At 61.1% G+C, this 19666-nt stretch overlaps 2 protein-coding genes across 5 annotated transcripts; one reads left to right on the forward strand and one right to left on the reverse strand.

Moving 5' to 3' along the window:
• Positions 1 to 622: 622 nt before the first annotated feature.
• TRPM4 (transient receptor potential cation channel subfamily M member 4) lies at positions 623 to 14869 on the reverse strand. Its single transcript, XM_044667104.1, has 25 exons — positions 14783 to 14869; positions 14474 to 14541; positions 14207 to 14381; positions 13845 to 14025; positions 13348 to 13511; positions 13002 to 13185; positions 12828 to 12889; positions 12453 to 12638; positions 11946 to 12045; positions 11388 to 11500; positions 9896 to 10276; positions 9559 to 9678; positions 9339 to 9468; positions 8771 to 8916; positions 5443 to 5555; positions 5224 to 5298; positions 4688 to 5107; positions 3937 to 4069; positions 3685 to 3859; positions 3196 to 3373; positions 1697 to 1893; positions 1478 to 1610; positions 1318 to 1390; positions 1119 to 1215; positions 623 to 1017 (listed from the first exon to the last, which is right to left on the reverse strand). Exons 1-25 carry the CDS (start codon positions 14804 to 14806, stop codon positions 1013 to 1015), a joined length of 3633 nt encoding a protein of 1210 aa, XP_044523039.1. The 5' UTR covers positions 14807 to 14869; the 3' UTR covers positions 623 to 1012.
• Positions 14870 to 15843: 974 nt separating this feature from the next.
• On the forward strand, positions 15844 to 18485 carry HRC (histidine rich calcium binding protein). 4 transcript variants are annotated; one of them, XM_044667113.1, is made up of 7 exons: positions 15844 to 16433; positions 16503 to 17280; positions 17352 to 17419; positions 17565 to 17633; positions 17753 to 17807; positions 18104 to 18140; positions 18236 to 18485. In XM_044667113.1, exons 1-7 carry the CDS (start codon positions 16002 to 16004, stop codon positions 18270 to 18272), a joined length of 1476 nt encoding a protein of 491 aa, XP_044523048.1. In that variant the 5' UTR covers positions 15844 to 16001; the 3' UTR covers positions 18273 to 18485. The 4 variants fall into 4 exon arrangements, with proteins under 4 accessions (XP_044523048.1, XP_044523046.1, XP_044523047.1 ...); XM_044667111.1 differs by having other exon boundaries at positions 15844 to 16376; positions 16446 to 17280; XM_044667112.1 differs by having other exon boundaries at positions 15844 to 16364; positions 16434 to 17280.
• The last annotated feature ends 1181 nt before the right edge of the window (positions 18486 to 19666 follow it).

A 19666-nucleotide genomic window follows, 5' to 3' on the forward strand; every position in this document is an offset into this window, starting at 1 on the left:
GTGGATCTTTGGAGACTGCCAAGTGTAAAAGCTGACATTTCTCCCTATTTGATTTCATCTCTTTTGGATGGCTTAATGGTGGAGCCCCGTGTTGGCGAGCCTGCGGCACTCATGCCGGAGGGGCTGGACATCTCTCCCACCACTGCCCCTCTGCCCAGCAGCCCGAGGGGGGCGCTTCCTCCCTCCCCTGTCTGGGACAAGGCGTGAGGATAGCTGTTTGGGCTCTAAAAGGTTCACCGTCACTGCTCTGACCTGTCAAGAAACTCTTTTGGGGTCCTAGTTTGGTCGCTGCTGGGTGGACTGTCCTGCCCTGTTCTGCCAATCTGAGTAACCGTATCGCCTACCCCTTATCCAAGTCACCGATAGACGGCTCAGCAGCCCAAGGCCCAGCTTAGATCCGGGGGGCCCCCCATTGGAGATCCCCCGAGAGCTCGCCAAACCAGGAGCGACTGTTCTTTGGGTTTGGCCCTTTGAGGAGTACTGAGTTCCCCGCCGCACTCTCTGCCAGCCCCCCATCTCTCGGTGAGAATCAGCCAAGTCTAGACAGTGGACAGCATTTTCCCATCTGCAGGCCCACTGGGTTATGCCGGGTCGGGGGACAGGATGGAAATTGCTCCCAAAGTCTTACAAATTGGTCTTTATTTACAGTCTGTACAGACTTGAGGCGCTGGGAGGCAGAATCCTGGGCCCTGGCCCAGGCCTGGTTCCCTGAGGTGATCCCTACAGCCAGTGGGTGGCCTGAGTCCTGGCTCTCCTCCTCAGAGCTGACCCTTGGCCTGGGCAGGGATCCTTTGAAATTGGACCCTGGGAATGAGGTGGGGGGACGTGTGATGGCCGCCTGCCCAGGGACAGCGAAAGGTCCCTCGTGGAGCCCCCAGGCCCGGAAGGGTCCCTCAGGACTGGAGGCCCGGAGGAGGCGCCTGATGGCGGTGCTGGGGGGGGGGGCGGAGAGGGGGCCCCACTTCCTGTGTTTCCAGGGGAGGGGAGTCTCTCGGTGTGGCACCCTACGGGCTCATTCTGTGGAAAAGAGGAAGGGGTTAGTGGCCAAGGACGGGAGAGAACCGGGCCAGGAGGATGGGGACGGAGGGTCGAGATGGGCCGGGGACGGGGCCACTGACCTGTCGGGGGAGAGCGGGGCGGCTTCTCGGGCGGGATCAGCTCCGAGCGGCTCAGGGCCTCCACCACCTGGCCCAGCAGCTGGTTGCAGCGGCGGACCTGGCGGGGGACAGGGTGAGGCTGAGGTCCCGCCCCCACGCCCCTCCCCCCACGCCCCACGGCCCGGCTGGCCACGAGGTCCCGGCTGTCCCCCCCCCTTACCTCCTGCTCCAGCCCCACCAGGCGATGCTCGTAAGTCCGGATCTGACTCAGCTGCTTCAGGGCCGTGTCGACCCTGCATTGGGGGGCAGGAGTCACCCTCGCGACCCCCCCGGGGCACCCCTCCTCCCCGCCGCCCCCCAGGGCTCTCCTGCACGCTCACTTCTGGGACGTCCTCCGGAGCCTCTCCGAATCGCTCTCCCTCTTGTCGCGGGCCTGGCCGAGGAGGAAGTTCTCCTTCTGCACCGACTCCCACGTCAGCAGCGCCCGCTCCGCCTTGTGGGACAGCTGAAATCCTGGGGGGCGGCAGGAGGCGGCTCAGCCGGCGGAGACCCTCCCCAGGACTCCCGCCCCGCCCCCGCCTCCCGGCCCCTCGGCTCACGGAAGTCCTCCGAGGGGGCGGCCCTCCGCCCCCGGCACCGCCTGTTGCGCCCCAGGCGGTCCACGAGGAGCAGGAGGTGGGAGACCACGATGAGGGGCGGCGGCAGCGGCGGGCGGCTGTGGAACTCGCGGATGAGGCCGTAGCGCTGAGACTTCCAGTACAGGTCGCTGTTCCCCTGGACCTTGCCGAAGGTGTGGCTGTGGGCCGAGGGAGGGTGGGGGGGAGGGGGAGGACGACGGATGTCAGGCTCCCCGCATGGGGGGCAGCCCCGGAGAGCCCAGGCCCGAGCCCGCAAGGAAGCGAGGCACGTCAGGGAGCCTGGGCAAAGGCAGGGAGGTCGGCACCCAGGCCGCTGGCCCGAAAGAATAGGAAATGAGTCCAGGAAAGGGGAGATGGAAAGGTCAGGGGAGACCTTTGGGAGAAAGCGGGGAGCCAGGCCGCAAAGAACCCCAAAGGCCGGCCCCAGGAAAGAGGAGGCCCATCCAGAGGCCCAGAAGGAGAACCGGGCTGAGATCCTGGACTTGGGGGCAGCTCCCAGAAACCCTCAGCCAGTGGGAATATTCTGGAAGCCTGGTCATGGGAACACAAAGCACAGAGACACCGAGAGAGGGACGGAGACAGACAGACAGACACCGAGACAAAGAAAGGCAGAGGCAGACAGAGAGAAAGAGACAGACAGACAGACGGAGGCAGAGATGGCAGAAGGCAAGGAGCTGAGGCTCAGGATGGGGGAGACGGGCAAGATGGCGGCCCCCTCAACAATCCCAGGCCAAGCCTTCTGGGTCTTGGGTAAGGCTAGGTCTGGAGATGAGCACCCCGGGGTGTTCAGGTGGAGACGGTCTTTGAGGTAGGAACTGCGGGTGTTGTCTCCATCTTACAGATGCGGAAACTGAGGCACAGACCATTTACAATGACTCACCCGCACAAAGCCACTTTTGGAGCTGGTTGAACGCCCGAAGAGTGGGGGACGGAGGCAGGATGGGGGAGAGAAGCGGCTTGGGGCACTTTCTGGGGGTGGGGGTGGAGGGGGGTCCCTGGGGGAAGGACAGCCCGTTTGTTGGATGAATCCTTTCCTTCTGTAAGCCTCACCTTCTGTCCTAGCCATTCTGAGGTTGGGGATTATTAAGGGCTGAGCATTGGGGGGGTCACCCAGCTAGGGAGTGTCTGAAGCTAGACTTGAACCCGGGCCCTCCCAACTCTAGGCCTGGCGCTCTCTGCACTGCTCTGCCTGGCTGCCCCCGTTTAACGGGTAGAGCAGAGGTCGCCGAGGGCATCACCCTCGGTGCAGACGGGGGGCTGGCAGAGGGCCGGGTGCGAGGGAGCCCGGAGAAAAGAGCGCCACGAATGTGAACTAGCGGGCCAAGAAGGGAGAGCCGAGAGGGGAGACGAGAGAGACGGCGGGCCTGGAAGTCACAGGAAGGCCGATGAAAAGCCGGGGCGGCCGGAGAAGAGGCCGGCCATGGGGGGCGGGGAACGAGGCGGGGGGCCAGGCCGGGCACCTGAACATGGCGATGAGCAGGTTGAGCAGCAGCACATTGGCCACGAGCAGGAAGACGACGAGCAGCAGCAGCACCAGCCAGTTGGCGTAGACGGAGACGCAGGAGCCGGCGGGCATCCCGGGCGGCTGAGCCCACGTGCCCAGCTCCGACGAGCAGTTCTCCAGCTGCATCAGGGTCACTGTGGGCCAGAGACGGGAGAGTGAGGCGCAGCGCGGGGAGCCCGAGGCGGCCGGGGGGAGCCCGAGGCGGCCGGGGTGAGCGCCCACGAGGTGGCCGGGGGGAGCCCGAGGCGGCCGGGGTGAGCGCCCACGAGGTGGCCGGGGGGAGCCCGGGGTGGCCGAGGGGAGCCCGGGGCGGCCGGGGGGAGCACCTGTGAAGTGGTTGGGGGGAGCCTGAGGCGGCCAGGGGGAGCCTGAGGCGGCCGGGGGGAGCCTGAGGCGGCGGGGGGGAGCCCGAGGTGGCCAGGGGTGCCCCCGAGGCCTAGCTCACCGTCCATGTCTCCCTGCGGCACCTGTCCGAAGATCTGCAGGTAGGGCCGGTAGAAGACGCGCCTCAGGATGGCCGGCAGGTCCCGGTCCTGGGGCCGCAGCAGCCCCTCGGTGGCCACGCCGTAGGCCACGAGCCACACGCCCAGGAAGAAGAGGAAGAAGAAGACGTCCTTCATCTGCAGGCAGGGGCAGGCGGTCAGCGTGCGGCACGGCCAGGGCCCTCCCCCCCTCCCCGGCTCAGCCCGAGGCTCACCATCTTGTTCACGATCACGATCTTGGGTCCGAGCTGCTTGTTGACCGTGAAGATGTGGAGCAGGCGGAGGGTAAAGACCATGAAGTCCAGACAGAGCACAGCCCGGCCCGGCTGGTACAGCCCCGGCGTGAGCCTGTGCGTGAGGGGGAAAACAGCCGCCGGAGAAACCCACCTGCGGGGCCGGGCCGACAGCTCTCCCCAAGTCCCTGCGGCCCAGGGGGGTTCTGGGGGAAGCGCGGGGGGCCAGGGGAGCAGCGTCAGCCAGAGCTCAGGCTAGCTACCCGCCGGGCAGCCCGTGGGGAGCGGAGAACCCGAACCGAGGCCCAGCGCCTCTCGGATCCCCGCTTCCTGTCTGCAAAAGGGTCCGCCTCGGGGCCCCCCTTCCTCCAGCCTCCTCTGGCTCACGGACATCGCTAAGATGTCCCGGATTCCCCCTCGAAGGCCATCTCTGGGGTTCCCAGGTCAGAGGACGCGCGTGGCCGTCCTCCTCCCCTCAGAGAGGCCGGGGGGGCCCTGTCTCGTGGCCGGGCTCCTCGGGGAAGGTCCTAGGAAGGCCGGAGCATGAGGGGCGGCCGGAGATGCCGAGGGAGCGGCAGCCAGAAATGAGCAAAGCTTCAAGGCCGAGAGGCTAAGCGAGAGGTAGAAGGAGAGAGCCGCAACGCCATGGAGCCGTCTCGAGAAGAGGCCGTTCCTGGGCAGCAAAGGCTGGGCGGCCGGAAGCCGAGGGGGCCCCTGCCTGGAAGTCCCTTACCGGCAGCTGATGCCCAGCAGGAAGAAGCCGAGGGCCACCAGGTCACACTGGTTCCAGGTGTCGGCCAAGTAGTAGCGCAGCCGCCTGCGGAGCGGCGTCTTCCCGGGCCCGTGGGGGGCTCCGGCCCCGAGGCTCCCCCAGCCCCCCGACAGACCCTGCCTCAGCTCCTCGCACAGCAAGGTGAAGACCCACACGTAGAGCAGGAACTCGATGGCGGTGGGCGGCGCGGGCTGGATGTCCAGCAGCAGCACGTGGGCAAAGAGCAGGAGGAACAGCAGGTAGCTGACCACGTTGCCCAGGAAGACCGTCACGGGCGCCCCCCAGAACTGGCACCAGCGCCGCAGGCATCGGTTCTGCCGCCCTCTGTCCCAGCCGCCGCCATCCCGGGTCTGCGTCCTCGGGCTCAGCTTGTTCATCAGCCTGCAGGGACGGGTGGGAGAGGCGGCGGTCATCGGCCAGCCCGGGCCCTCCACACACTGGCCCTGGGTGACCCCACACCGGCCCTGGGGGAAAGCCCCCCCCCCCCCGACCCTCACCCGGAGCTGTCGCCATTGACTCCGTCCACATCCGGCTCCCACTGCTCCTTTCTCAGCGCCTCCTCATCCAGGGGTCTGCGAGCGGGGGGCAAAGGGAGAACAGAGGCTCACCCAAAGGCATCCGGATGGCAGGGTGGGACTTTGGACCCAGAGAGCCCCGGGCTGGGGGTGCCCGGACTGCGCTGGGCCGCCCAGGAGCAGGGATGGGGACGGGCTCACCGAAAAGTGATGAGGCTGGTGTAGATGAGCGGGGGGCAGAAGAAGGTGAGGACCAGGGCCCAAATGGGGGTGCTGCTATCCATGTCTCCCCACCACTTCTCCGTCAGCAGGGACTGGGGGCATAGGATAGGGTTAGGACACCCCTGGCCCCCCCACGCCCCGGCAAAGCCCCCCCAATAAGGAGAATTCTTGGGGGCTGGAGAGGAAAAGCTCTGACGGCATCGAGGCCCTCCTTTGATTCCTCCCTAACGGGCTTGGAATCGGGAAAGGTTATTTTTCTGAGTTTGGATCCAGCCTCTGACCCTTCCTGACCCTGGGCGAGCCTCTCAACCCTCCTGGCCTCCGTTTCCTCATCTGTAAAATGAGCTGGAGAAGGAAATGGCAAAGCTCTCCACTCTGCGCCAAAAAATCCCAAGTGGAGTCCCAGAGAGTTAGACACAGTTCATCTCCATCCCACTTCCCACGGCACTTTTTGTTAAAGCCCTTCCCTTCCGTATATTGGTTCTAAGGCAGAAGAGCAGGAAGGACTAAGTGACTTGCCCAGGGTCATACAGCAAGGCAATGTCTAGGGCTAGATTTGAACCCAGGACCTTCCATCTGGCTCTCTATTCACCAAGTCACCTCACTGTGCCCTGTAGCACTTTTAATGAGAAAATGGAGGCCATCCCTTATGGCTCCCCTCCTCGTCCAGTCCCCTCGTCTCTCAGGTTCCTGATGTCACCCCTTCCTCTCTCCTACTTAATCTCAGTCTCTGAAAAAAGGTGAGTCTTCTCCATCCAGCCAAGGCTCCTCTGATGCTCCCAGTGCCATGGCCTCCTTTCTCGTTCTGGGCCACCCCTTCAATCCTGTCCTCAGACTCTCCCGACTTCAATCCATTCTCCTACATCCCCCCCACCCCTGCCCTGTCCTTCATCGCCCAGCGCCCTCCCACCTCTCCGCTCTTCTCTCTCTCTGTCCCTCCACACTGACCTAGGCCGTGTCCACACTGGGCCATCTTAGGCGGATCCTCTAATCTCTCCTGTGGCCCCAAGAACGCATTGCCCTGTTCCTGGTTCTGGCCTTTGGGCCCTTCAAATATGTGACAAAAATCTCTCATGCCTCATCTCCCTGGCTTTGTCTGGTTCCGCCGAAACAAACCCAGGTCCTCCGCCGAACCCTCCTCCTCCAGCACGACCTCCAGGCCCTCAGCCATCATGGCCCACTTCCTCTGGCCAATCAGTGTCCCAACCCAGGCTGAACGAAGTGACCCCCTCCAGGCCCAGGCACTTGGTGCAAACTTTTCATGGGAACAGACCAACCCAGGATAATCTCTGGGTGACTCCCCTTACCATTGGAATGTGAGTTCGAGGAGGAAATGGCACAGAAAGTGCCAAGAAAACCCTGGAGGGGTCACGGAGAGCTGGACACAACCGACACCCTGAAAAGCAGTAACCACAACTGTCTCTGCCTCCGGCCTCTTCTGGCCCTAAAATTAAATGCCTGGTCCAGTAAGACCTCACACACTTCCCAGCCAGGGGACCCTGGGCAAGTCACTTAGCCCTTATCTTCTAGCTTAGAGCCAACACTTAGTATCCATTCTAAGGCAGAAGGTCAGGGTGGAAAAGAAAACAAACAAAGCAAAAGGACAAGAAGGGGAGAGGAGGGGCCTCTCTCTTCACGCCCTTGTCTTCAGTGGCAGCGGTGATGAACACCACCCGTGCCACTCAGGTCTTCAGTGTCTCATCCTTGGCATGCCTTCTGGGTTCCTTTTGGCCAAGAATGTCACCGGAAGTGAGGAAGTCATCGATGTGTGATGCACGTTGGGAGGTGCTCTTGGCAACTGGCCCTGGTAGGTCACCACTCCTCTCTCCTAACCAGGGAGGAGATGGTTCACCTGATGGGATCAGTGTGGTCGGTCCTCGAGGGACCAATGAGGCTTTCTCCTGGGAACGTCCTACTCCTTATTCTTTGGCAAGGGTCTTCTTAGCTCCAAGTGTCCCAGGCTATTCCCTCTTCGGTTTCTCTTTTGTCCCTCTCTCTGCCAGGCCTCAATTCGGGATTCCTTGGGAATCTTCCTTTGTTTTCAAGCAGAAATACTTTCTCCAGGTTTTCACAGATGGTGAAGAGTCACCCTGAAGGCCCTTTATCTTCTGTGCCAGGAGGAAGGCCAACCTGCCCTCTGAGCCTAGACAGGAGTCACTTGGCAGAAACACAAACATCCCACACGCAGATCACTGTGAGTGCTCTCTACACTCCAGACTTGAGACGGTTCTTGGAAACGGTTCCAGCTTTTGCTGCTACTAAGCTGCCATTTTGGCTCCACCAGATCTCCAGACTTGTTGAAAGTGAGATCTTCATCCTTGCCCATTCTAGGAGTTCCCTTCTGGGGGGAGCTGCTAAGCCTCCACTTTGCACAACACATGGCACACAGTAGGCACTTAACCAATGTACATGGACTGACAGAATGACTGTGGAACTGCCATGGTGGCCTTGGACTCGAGTCCCCACTCTTCTCCCAAAGTCCTTCACATATTGACAACTGGTACCCTTGTCTCACCAGCTTCCTTCCCCCTCTTTTCCTCTGACCGAGTTCTTCTTCTAGGTGTCCTTTAAGACTCTCTCAAATTTCCCATCCCCAAATGTCAGTCTCTGTCCATCAAAATCGAAACCCAACTGTGAAGATAAAATGGCCTGTGGGAGATGGATCCCTGGCTTCCTCCAGGCTGAAATATCATCTCTTTTTGGCCCGCTACAACCTCAGTCCAACCCTAATCTTCTATCATATCTCTCTCCTTTCCAAGATATACATTCCAGCGTTTCAGTTAGAACACCCTACCCAACATCTGCCAAACTCAAAGAGTTCTAGCCAAGCCTCCATCTCTCTCTTTGCATCATCCATCTTCCATGCGGAGAGCGTGCTCCCTTCTCACCTCTGTCTAGTGGGAGCCCGAGGCCCCCCTTCAAAACTCCACTTGAGGACCACCTTCTACATCAGGCCCTTCCTGACATCCCCAGTTGAAAGCATCCTATTTCCTTAAGTCATTTTCTATTTATTTATCTGTGTCTGGGCTCCATGCTCCCATCAGAATGTAAGCTTGTGAAGGACAGGCATTATTTCTTTTTTGTCTTTGTAACCCCAGTCCCTGGGCATGTGGTAGATGTTTAATAAATAAATATTTGTGGAACTAAATTGTGTACTGGGGAATAGGACTTTCCACACAGAGTAGGGTGGGACCTTCTATGTGGACAGATAGGTCATCCTCAGTTTTGGGGGATGGGACATCCAATATTTATGATCAGAGGGTGTGATTTTCTCCATGGGGCTAGACAAAGCCCTGATGCCATTTACCTGCACCCCATCCTGTGCGAAGAAGGCCCTGGCATCAGCTTGTGTTGCCAAATGGAGGCAGGTAGCACCCCCCCAAAGTTGGGACCTGCGCAGGAGCAGGCGGGTGGCTCGGGACTCACTACTTTGGTGACACTCTGAAAACAGACCTAAGGAAAGAAACAGGGGCTGGGGCCAAGGGTGGGATGCCTGCATTGTAACCCTATCCCAAGAGGAATATCAGCCTTAGAGATGCCCCCAAAAAGAGATCCTCCTACACACGGCCCAGGAATTATTAGGAGGAAGAGATTGAGAGGCAAAAAGGACCTTAGAAGTCTTCAAATGTGAACCACTCATTTCACAGCCAAGTAAACCAAGGGACGGAAAGACCAAGGATCTTGCCCTTAGTCCTACAAAGAGGAATAGCAGTGATACTCTAAAAATTTAACCCAGAAATGAGAGAATCATCATTCTAGAGCCCACTATAGAGGCTCCCAGTGTTCGTGCTTGTCATATGCACAATCCTGTCTCTGTCATCCAAAGTGTTCCCACCCAGTCCCAGAGATATCATCCACCAGAGATGCATACATACCCATGGCAAGCCCTTCAAATCTCACTGCCAGCTCCTTTCGCTTGGCAGCCTCATCAGCCTCAGTTTCCAAACGGGCCAAGACTCGAAGCAGGAAGCAGGAACCCAGGGCAGAAGCCACTGAGTTACTACCCTAGGAGAAGGAGTTTACAAGTCAAGGGTCAGAGACCCCTCAAACATCTCCCTGCAACCCAGATCCCATGGCCCAAGACCCTGGCCTCACCATCTCCCAGAAGTACACAGCCATCTGAGCCCGATTCAAAAGCAGTGCCCAAATCAGCAAATCAATCCAGGGAGCCTGCCCGAAGGTGGCATCTGATGTAGGATCCATCAGGAGGCACATCTAGGTAGACAAAAAGGGATTCAGAGGAGGGTGAATGCTGAGGCCTGAGTCTTCCTTAGGCCATATGATATGGAACATGAAAAGACTTCAGAGATCATTAAATGACCTTCCCAAGGTCATGTGGGGATATTAGGAGAGATGGGAGTGGACACCATGATCCTCATTCCAAGTCCAGCCCCATTTAATCTAGGCTGCCCCCATCCCATCTGGCCCTTACACTCTCTCGATGGTCCCCGTCAGCCTCCGGCTCCAATTTGTCCACAGGAGTCCGTGCTTGGTACTTAGGGGCACAGGAGACCCCAAGCAGCTCACGAAGAAGCCGCCCCACATCCTGCAGTCGCACTTCTCGGAGCGGTGAGGCTGGGAGAACACCAGGAGCAGAGGTCTCCTTGTGGCCTCCAACAGCCCCAGGTCCTGGGGCTACACGGTCCAGAAGGTGTCGGACCATCGAGCCTGAGAGAGCAGTTGTATAGAGCTGGGCAAGCCGGGCTGGATTCAGAAAATGCCCAAGACTGAGCCCCCGGGAGATGAGGAGGCGCACAAACTCTGGCTGGTCATTTACAAGAGCATCCATAAGGGAGACCTCGAGGTGTGAAGACTGCAAAGTCAAGAATGGCTGGTTAGGGTTAAGGATAGCCAGACCAGGGACAGGACAGAAAAGGGATAGGCAGAAATGAGGACAGACAGAGAGACTATGGACCAGGAGACAAAAAGAAGGAAGGAGGAAGAGGAAGAGGAAGGAAGCACAGGCAGACAGAAGTGGATTAAGGAGCAGACAGAAAGGTGGGTAAGAACTGGATGGAGACTCCTTGGGGATGAGGAGATTGAGGGCACGAGGACAGAAAGAGGACTATACAGACCATCAGATGAAGGACAAAGGGATGGATGGATAAATGAATGGGTGGATGGATGGATGGATGGATGGATGGATGGATGGATAAATGAATGGGTAGATAAATGAATGGTTGGATGGATCAATCAACTGATGGATGGATGGATGGATGGATGGACAGAAAGATCAGAGGATAGATAGACAAACCAGAAAATGTCGGGGATAAATGGTCCAAACAAACATGAAAGAGCAAAAGCAAGCAGAGGATAGACAGAAACATATAGAGGACAGAAAGTCCAGGGAGAAGGAAATGGACACTTGAAGCTGACGCAGAAGGATGGCGATATCTGCGTGTGCATGGTGTGTATGTCTATCCCACACATATATACATGTCTACAGTTACACGTAGTTAGACAGAGAGCAGGAATAGTGAGATAGATGGACAGAGTGAAAAGCTCATATTTCAATGGAGAGACCTGGAATACGATAAGGGGAGAAGGCAGAAGGGCAAAGGAGATGGACCACACGAACGTACCAAGTATGGATGATAATAATAATAAGAGCTAGCGTTTACAAAGCACTTACTATGTGTCAGGAATCATGCTAATTACTCTTAAAATACCATCTCACTTGATCGTCACAACTTTGGTGCTGCTATTATCCCCATTTTGCAGATGAAGAGACTGAGGCAGACAGAGATTAAGTGACTTGCCCAGGGTCACCCAGCTAGTGTCAGAGGCTGGATTTGAACCCCTTTCCCTGATTCTAGGTGCAGGGGCTCTCTGTCTATTTCGAACAGAGAGCTGGGAGGGGAGAAGGCTCCTGTCTCATAATTCCACCTCCTTTCATTCTTCTTGCCTTCCCCCGCCTGCCTTACCCGCCACTGGATGTCCCCTCGGAATATCTCGCTCTGTGCAATGTCCACACGGTTCCAGGCCACGGCCAGCCGTAACTCATCCATGTACGCAGATGCCTCTGAGGTGCCGCAGGCTGGCCGGAGGGAGAGAGAAGGGGAAGGGGTCAGGCCAGCTTTAAGACCCAGCTTCTAGTCAGGGGGAGGGCGTGGAGAAGGCTGTCATTCACCCTAAGGAGTCACGACTAGAGAACACATGGTGGCAGGCATTGGGCCTTCCCACGGCTCTCTGGGGAAGGCCGCTCCGATTCAAAGAATGGAGGACCAGGTTCGGAGTCCTCAAGCTTTTCAAAAATGGCTAACAGCACAGCTCCGAGTACAGAAGAGCCACGGGAAGCGAGAAGGACTTGGGGTCGGAGCTGAGGAGGGCCCAGAGAGCCGGGATCTGAAACAGGAATGGGACGGCCCGGTGTTTACTGACGCTCCGGCCGAAGGAAGGAAGAGGCAGGCCCAGGAGCCCAAGGAAGGGAGGAGCACAGGGGGCCATGGGAGCCCCTCTGGCCAGTGCTGAGGATGCCTCACCCTTCACCAGAGCCCTCAGCACCACCGTCTCAAACTCCTCCGGACCGTCCTCGGCTGAATACACAGTCAGCATCTCCCGCCGACTCATGATCCTCTCTATCTGTGTGGGATGAAAGGGAAGGCACGGGAGCCACGGTCTTGGCCCCGAGGCCCTGGCAGGTTCTTGGCCCTGCCCTAGCCCTCCCCAAAGAGCCCCCAGCGACGAGCAGAGTGTGGGTGTCATTTTCGTCCGTGAGGCCTATGGAACAGGCAGGGGTCCTCCCTAAAATGGCTTGCATCTGTTGGGTGCCATGAAGGCAGGAAACTCGGGGGGGCCCCAAACTGAGCTGGCATTGCCCAGCTTTTAGGAAAGACTCAGCTGCTTACGGTCATTTGGCATACGGAGAGCTGGGGTTGGTAACAGACTCCCGGACCCCACACCCGAGACCCTCAGCCCCCCATCCCCACCCAACCCCTAGTCCGCCATCCCCGGGCCCCCCACCCTTGAGCCTCACCGGCTTCTCTTACCTGAGCCCCGAGGGCCTCAAGGTCACCCTTGGGAAAGAAGCGCCGGATCCGATCACTGCCAAAGGAGGAGGAGGAGCCCCTCACTGCCAGGGCTTCCTCCAACGTCTCAGCAAGACAGTCGGCGGCACCCCCAGAACCTGCCACCAGCAGGCAGGGCAGCTGAGCCTGGGTGGCATCTTCTACCCTCTGGCGAGAGTGCATTTGGGGATTACAGGTTCTTGGATGTTCGGGACAGCTCCCACCCTCCTGAGAGCCGGGCACTGTGCCGCCAGCCTCCCCCATCAAGCACCTCTCTGCCCCTTGGGGATGGAGTACCCTCCCCCCAGTCCTCACTCCCTCAGGGACCCAGGCGCCCATGCCCCCAGTCTCATTTACCTGCAACATCTTTTCATTTCCATCGATAAGGAGAAGGAGGACGGGGATGTCGATTCCTGTCCCTGAGGAGGGGTGAGAGCAGGGGGAGCTGGGGGATCCTGGGGCCCTGCAGAGGGAGGGCCGCCCCCACCACCGCTGCACCAGCAGGCCAGAGAAGGCAGGGCCAGGGCTCACCTCCAACCCCAGTCTTTTGCTGGGAGATGTAGGACTCCAGCCGGGCCTGGAAAAGCGTCTCGCCCCCAAAGCGCCCGTGAGTCCCATCGTCCACCAGAAAGAAGGCAGAGTAGTTGTAGTCCAGCGGGCACTGGTCTCCGTCTTTAAGGCTTCCACGCCAAGGGTAGAGAGCAGGGAAGAGGCCCTGTGGAGAGGGGAGACCACCCAAGAGGCCTTCAGGGAGCCCTCCTTCCAGCCCCTGCCCCCCTTCTCTGTCCTCCCCTCAGAAGTCTTCTCCCCGAGCCCCACCCCTCCAGGGGCCAAAGGGCGCTCCGGGAAGGAGCCAGGTGTTGGGGCAGGGCCTCACCTTGGGGCTGACTAGGGCCTCCCGGCTCCTGACGACACCCCAGGGAGCCACACCCATGGCCACAACCTTGGTGGAGCCGGTGCCCGCCATGTTGTGGTCCCGCACGGCCTCCCCCACATGGCGACCGATGCCAGTGTGGAGCCCACTGGTCACAATCCAGGCCCCTGGGGGGGGAGGAAGTTCAAAGGGGCCCAGATTAGCCTGCTCCCTCACCCCCCACCCCCAGCCCACCCCCGCCCTGTGAGAGAGATGGGCCCTCAGGAGCCCCCTTCCCGACAGAAGACAAAACAACATGGGGAAATTGAGGCAATTTGGCCAAAGTGGCCCAAAGTCAGAGGCAGAATTTGAATTCATATCCTCTAACTTTAGAGTCCATGACAGACAGAAATGGGAGGGGTGGAGGCGGAGAATGGAAAGGCAAAAAGGAGGGCCCTGGGGCTCCCCAACAGGACAGAGCACGAGGGGAGAAGACGGGCAGGGGCAGGGCAGGGGCTCACCGGTGCTGTGGGCAGCCCTCACCAGCCCTCTGCGAAGCAGGTCCCTGAGCCAGGGCTGCAGCACGGACCCCGCGGAGCCCCCCAGCACAGACACCACGAGGTTGGGGGCCGGGAAGCCCCAGGTGCGGGTGACCAGGGCATAGGCTGCTGCTGGGTCTGTGCGGTCAGACAGCCTGAGGAACTGCCCAGGGAGACAGAAGAGGGCTGGATGGAGCGCCCCCCCCCCCATCGGCTTCTCCAGCCCGGGGCTGGCCCTCAGGGCCCTGATTTGTCCAGCCCCCCCCCCAAGTCCCCAGCCCCGGGGCTGCTGGGACAGCAGCGGGGCCACTGCGGTGGAGGCTGGGGAAGGTCGGGGACGGCACCTTGCTGAAGCCGCGGCCCGCGCCGTGGAAGTCCAGGTCTCCGTAGGCGTCCGTGGGCTTCTCCGTGGTGTGGATGGCCGCGTCCCACACCGTGACCACAGCAGCCCCGAAGGCGTCTTCCACAGCCACCGCCGGGTGCGACCCCCGGGGCCGACCGCACTGGCACCGACTGCCCCTGGGGGCCAGAGGGAGGGGCTCAGGGTCCCGGAGCTCCCTGGCACCCAGAGCCCCGAGCGCGGGCAGGGCCCCGGCGGCGCGCAGCCTTACCCCGGCTCGCTGAGGTCCGCCACAAACGTCGTGCACGTTTTCTTCTTGAAGATTCGTGGGATCCAGCGCTGGGGACACACACAGGCTGGGGCCGGGAGCCCTGGGACCCTCCGGCCTCCGCGGAGCCCCTCCCTCAGGGGAGCCGGCTCCAGGCGGGCCCCCTTTCCCGAGGGGCCCCAGGTGTCCCGGCTCCCGCGCTTCCCCGGGCCGCCCCAGACATCCACGCCCTCACATGCTCCCCTCCCTCCGGGGCCCGGGGCGTCTGGGGAGCGCTGGTCCTGCACGAACCCAAGACCAGCCGCCCAGTACCTGCTCTTTCTCGGGCCCCGCCATGTCTCCTGCTTCTCCGCAGCGGCCTCAGCCTCCCTCTACGGGCGCCCGGCCCAGCCCAGAACCGGCTCCGTCACTATCCTCTCCACCCGAGCCGGCTCTGGCCGCAGCCCTCCCGCCCCCCAGGGGGCGGGGCGGACGGGGCGGGGCGGGCCCGGCACCTCCCTGACACGGCGGAGGGGCGGCCCCGGAGCAAAGTCCGAGACGCAGTGAGGCGGGGCGTTCCGAGGGGGAGCCCCAGACCCGCGGAGAGAGTAAGCCGAGGTGGAGACGCCGGGAGCCGGACCCCTCTGCTAGGCGGGGTCGATGGAGAGCCCTGCCCCCGCGCCGGCTTCCGGGCCTCAGTTTCCCTCCCAGTCCAACCACAAAGTTGGGCTCAGAGCTCACCGTGCCCCGATGGCTCTGCGTGCAAAGTACAGCCAGAACTGAGAAAAGGGGAAGGTGAGCCGCCTTCGGGACGTGCCCAGGATGTGCCAGTCATTGTGCCAGGGCTTTACACAGATGATCCATGTTGATACAGCCCTGGCAGTAGGTGCCCTTGTTATCCCCATTTTGCAGGAGAGGAAACTGAGGCAGGCAGGGGTAAACGACTTGTTGGGGGTCACACCGTGAGGGAGCGTCTGCGGCAGAATCTGAACTCGGGTCTTCCAGACTCCGGGCCCCCTGTTCTCTTTCCCCAGCACCAGCTGCCTCAAAACACCCAGACACAGAGGCCAGGCCCAGGCCAGGGAAGGGAACAGCTGAGTCCCTGTAACCAGACCCTGCTCAGCTGCCCCTGCCCTCATGCTCTGGGTATTTTTAACCCGTGCCCCCATGGGCTCTCGGCTCTGCCCTGGCCTCCACATCCCCCCCTCCCCCAGGTGGGGCTCACGGTGCCACCCTCAGCCCCAGAGACCTCCCCAACCCCCTGGATGCTGGCCCAGCCAGAGGCCCAGCAGGGGATGTGCAAGGAGAGGAGGGGAGGGCAGGGCCTGGGGCCAGTCCCAGAATAGCTGCCGCCTTGATGGTAAAATTAGCCCAATGGGGGGAGGGGGGTAACTAGCCCTGGGGCTGAGCTCAGAGGGCATCAGGAGGCCCAGGGAGAGACAGAGAGACTTGGGGAGCCGAGAGAGGCCTAAGAAGGGACCCAGGAACAGGGGCAGGCGCAGGCTGACAGACGGGGTGGCTCCAGGCTGGGCCCACGGTCCCGGCTGACCTCATGGGGTCCCTTTGGCCCGGCCTCCGCTGTGCCCTCTTCCTCCTCCTGCTATCAACCCCCAAGGCCCCAGCCCAGGCCCAGGGCTTCCCAGATGCTGTGCTGAGCCCCCCAGGAGGCCCAGAGGCCCGAGGCCTGCCTGACTCTGTGGCTGCTCCAGGACACAGTCCAGGGGGCAACAGGGAAGAAGAAGACACCTCAGCTGAGTCTGGCCTCTGGGGCTTCAGCCATCAGGAAGAGGAGGAGGAGGAGGAAGACATCGGCCCTGAGGACAGGTCTGTGGAACATGGGCACTGGGGGGGAGAAGAAGAGGAGGAAGATGGTTCCCAGGAGCAGGAGCAGAGGGCCAGAGGCCAGGATGAAGAAGAGGAGGAGGAAGATGACAATCAGAGTGCCTCCGAGGAGCACTGGGGCAGCCACAAGCCCCGAGCCCAGGAGGAGGAGGAGGATGACAATCAGAGTGCCTCCGAGGAGCACTGGGGCAGCCACAAGCCCCGAGCCCAGGAGGAGGAGGAGGAGGCCATCTCTCCAGAGCACAGCCCTGAGGAATATGGCCACCCAGGGCAGGAGGAGGATGAAGGCCCAGCAGCAGAGCTGGGGGTCTGGGGGAGCCCCAGGGGCGATTCCATAGACCAGGACCTTGGCCCACTGCTTCCAGGTCAGGAGGAAGAGGAGGAAGAGGAGGAGGAAGAGGAGGAGGAAGGGGAAGACTCAGAAGCCCAGCACAGCCACTGGGGAGGCCTTGGAGGCAGCGATGGGCCTCTAGACCAGGAGGAAGAGGATGCGGAAGATGAAGTCATCCCAGCTGAAGCTCCTCGATGGGGGAGGCCCCGGAGTCCCGGGGAATCCGAAGAGGAGGAGTCTGCCGAGGGGGACCACAGGCTGGAGAGCCGCAGTGTCTCTGCTGCCCATGAGCATGGGCCTCCAAGCCCAGAGGAGGGGGAGGAGGAGGAGGAGGAGGAAGATGTGGGCATGGAGGAGGGAGAGGCCTGGGGGGGTCTGAGGCTCCCAGCCCAGCAGCAGCAGGAGGAGGAGAAAGAGGAGGAAGAGGAGGAGGAGGGAGGCCACAAGAGAAGCCAGGAGGAGGCTGAGCAGGAGGAAGTCTCCATGGAGCAAGAGGCCTTGAGCTCTGAGGTCCCTGGAGAGGACCAAGAAGCAGAGGCAGCCGAGGTAGAAGCCAGAGAGAGCTTTGAGAAGGTGGCCAGCAGGGCGCCTGGAGAAGAGAGCCTGGAAGATCGAAGCGAGGAAGAGGAGGAGGAGGAGGAGAGAGCCAGAGGCCAGGGTGAGCTCAGAGGGGGGCATGGGGGGGGGGAGGGGAGGACCAGGACCGGCTCTGACTGCGTGTCTCCACAGACCGGGATGAGGGCGAGGCAGAGGAGTATCAGCCAGGCTCCCTGTGCCACTACTGTGACTTCTGCAAGGTACCTGAGGGGGGTAGGGGGGAGGGGCGCTTGGAGGGGTCTCGGCTTTGGGTCCTCCCATGAGTCTCTCCGGGGCTCCGTATCTTGGAATCTCTGTCTCTGACTCTCGGTGCCTCTGTGACTCCTATCACCCCCTCCCTCCCAGAGATGTACTGAGTGTGAGTCCTGCCGATGCGACGAAGAGAACATGGGCGAGCACTGCGACCACTGCAAGGTCAGGACCACCTCCCAGCCCCCAGCCCCCAGCCCCCAGCCCCCAGCCCCCAGCCCCCAGCCCCGACCCACTCGGGGGCAGACTCCGCTCCTCTCACGGCCCTGTCTCTATCCCACCAGCACTGCCAGTTCTGCTATCTCTGCCCTCTGCTCTGCGAGACCGTCTGTGCCCCAGGTGAGCAAGGGCACTGGGGGTGGAGCCTCCTGGGGGCGGGGCCAGGGGTCTGAAGGTCCTGGGGAGGAGCCAGCCTCCCGAGGGGGCGGGGTGCTCTGGGGGCGGAGCCAGACGCTACCTGATTCTCCGAAAGAGGTACCTTCCGGGAGGAGGAGCCTACTCGGGGGCCGTGACCAACAGCCCCCTTGATTTCTGGGACCCAGGCTTCTCGGGGGGCGGGGCCTCACGGGAGAAGCCTTCCAGGGGGCGGGGCCAGAGATTTCTAGATGCTGACCATTACCCCCCTGTCGCCCTAGGAGGCTATGTGGACCACTTCTCATCCAACCTGTTTCAGTAAGTGGGAATGAGGCTGGGACTGTGTGTGGAGGCAGGTTGGGGGTGGGGCAGGGACCCGCCTCCCCTCCCTCTGATCCTCCCCTCCCCAACAGGGCTTTGGCGGAGATGGTGGAAACCCCGGAGTCGTGATGAACTTCAGGACAAATAGCCCCACCCCCACTCCCGGCTCCGCCCACTTATTTATTTCGAATAAACCCGATCCTCGCAGGGACCCGCGAGGGATTTCTGGGATTCTGGGCTGGAAGGACCATCTGGGTAACCCTCGCCCCAGAGGGCTAGGCTGAACCGTGAGAGGAAGGGGCGAACCCAGGGGTCCCTAGGAAATAAATGAGAGGAGGCGGATCTTTCGAAACAGTTTTCTTTCACCAAGATCACTGACATCTGAGGTGGGGGCACGAGGACGGAGGGGGCCCATCCCCCCCCTTCCACCGCCCCTGCCCCGGCGGATTCTCCCATGCAAAACAAAAACAAAAAACAAAACAAAACAAAACAAACCGGAGCCCGCGGGGAAGACCGGGGACTGGGCAGGGAAGGGACACCTAGGTTCCTCCTCTCCCTCCGTCCCACTCCCCGGAATAACGGGTCAGGGGGAGGGCAGGACGAGATCCAGGGTACGCGAGACACACGGACAGGGAAAGGGGCCCCCCAAACCCCACCCCAAAAATGCCTGCCTGGATAATCGGGACTTTGAGGCATCCCGGATAATCGGAAAAAACGAGGCTTCCACGTTCCCCCCCTTTCCCAAGGAAGGAAAGGGAGGGGGAGAGAGGAGGCGGGGCCTGTAGCAGCGAGTCCCCCGCGGGGGCGCGCCCGGGAGGACTGGGGCCCCGGGGCTGGAGAGGGGAAGGAGAACAGTGGGAAGGTAGGAGCAAGGGTCGGGTCACGCCCCGCCCCCAGCATGCGGCCCCTGAGGAGGCGAAGTTGAGTCCCCTCCTCCCCTCACTCGGAAACAGAAATAAATTACAAAGTAGCAAAAGGGAGGAGGAAGATTCCAAACTGCCCCCTCCCTTCCCGAAATCCAGTTCACGTGTATTGGCCAGAGGCTGAGACACGCCTCTCCCTCCCGGTCTGTACAAAATGGTTCAGTCCAGAGAGACTCGCTAGTCTCTCCGAACCCGGGCCCTTCCGCGGGTGAGTCCATTCTCCTGGAGCGGGGAGCAGAGGCGGACCTTCATCTCCCCCTACTGAGGCTCCTCCTGAGCGCGCCCACCTGTACTGGAGGAGGGGGGAGGGCAGGTCAGGAAGCTCGGAAAGCCGTGGCTCCGCTACTCCGGAAGGCCCCCTCACCTGGCTGAGCATTAACAGGAGTATGTCCGCACGGAGACTCCGCCATCCGCCCGCGGGCTCCCCGAAGGAGGGCCTAGGATTGGGGCAGGGGATAAAGTCAGGCGGAACCTCTCTTCCTCCAAGGAGAGAGCCAGTTGGTTTGACCCATTCCTACTCCGCCCCGCCCCCTCCCAATCAGCAACTTTATTAAGCCACAGCTATATGCAAGAACCTCGGAGATTAGACTGAAAAGGAGT

The sequence above is a fragment of the Gracilinanus agilis genome, chromosome 3 (assembly GCF_016433145.1).
Source record: "Gracilinanus agilis isolate LMUSP501 chromosome 3, AgileGrace, whole genome shotgun sequence".
Taxonomy (NCBI): Eukaryota; Metazoa; Chordata; class Mammalia; order Didelphimorphia; family Didelphidae; genus Gracilinanus; species Gracilinanus agilis.

Excerpts from the sequence above, each read along its gene's own strand:
- TRPM4 (XM_044667104.1), bottom strand. The coding sequence starts at position 14,806 with ATGGCGGGGCCCGAGAAAGAGCAG. Across the intron at positions 13,186-13,347 it reads AGGCCCTAGTCAGCCCCAAG|GGCCTCTTCCCTGCTCTCTA; the intron begins GTGAGGCCCTGC and ends CCCTCTCCACAG. Across the intron at positions 3,860-3,936 it reads TCGTGATCGTGAACAAGATG|ATGAAGGACGTCTTCTTCTT; the intron begins GTGAGCCTCGGG and ends CCCTGCCTGCAG.
- HRC (XM_044667110.1), top strand. The coding sequence starts at position 16,002 with ATGGGGTCCCTTTGGCCCGGCCTCCGCTGTGCCCTCTTCCTCCTCCTG. Across the intron at positions 17,808-18,103 it reads CGAGACCGTCTGTGCCCCAG|GAGGCTATGTGGACCACTTC; the intron begins GTGAGCAAGGGC and ends CTGTCGCCCTAG. Across the intron at positions 18,141-18,235 it reads TTCTCATCCAACCTGTTTCA|GGCTTTGGCGGAGATGGTGG; the intron begins GTAAGTGGGAAT and ends CCTCCCCAACAG.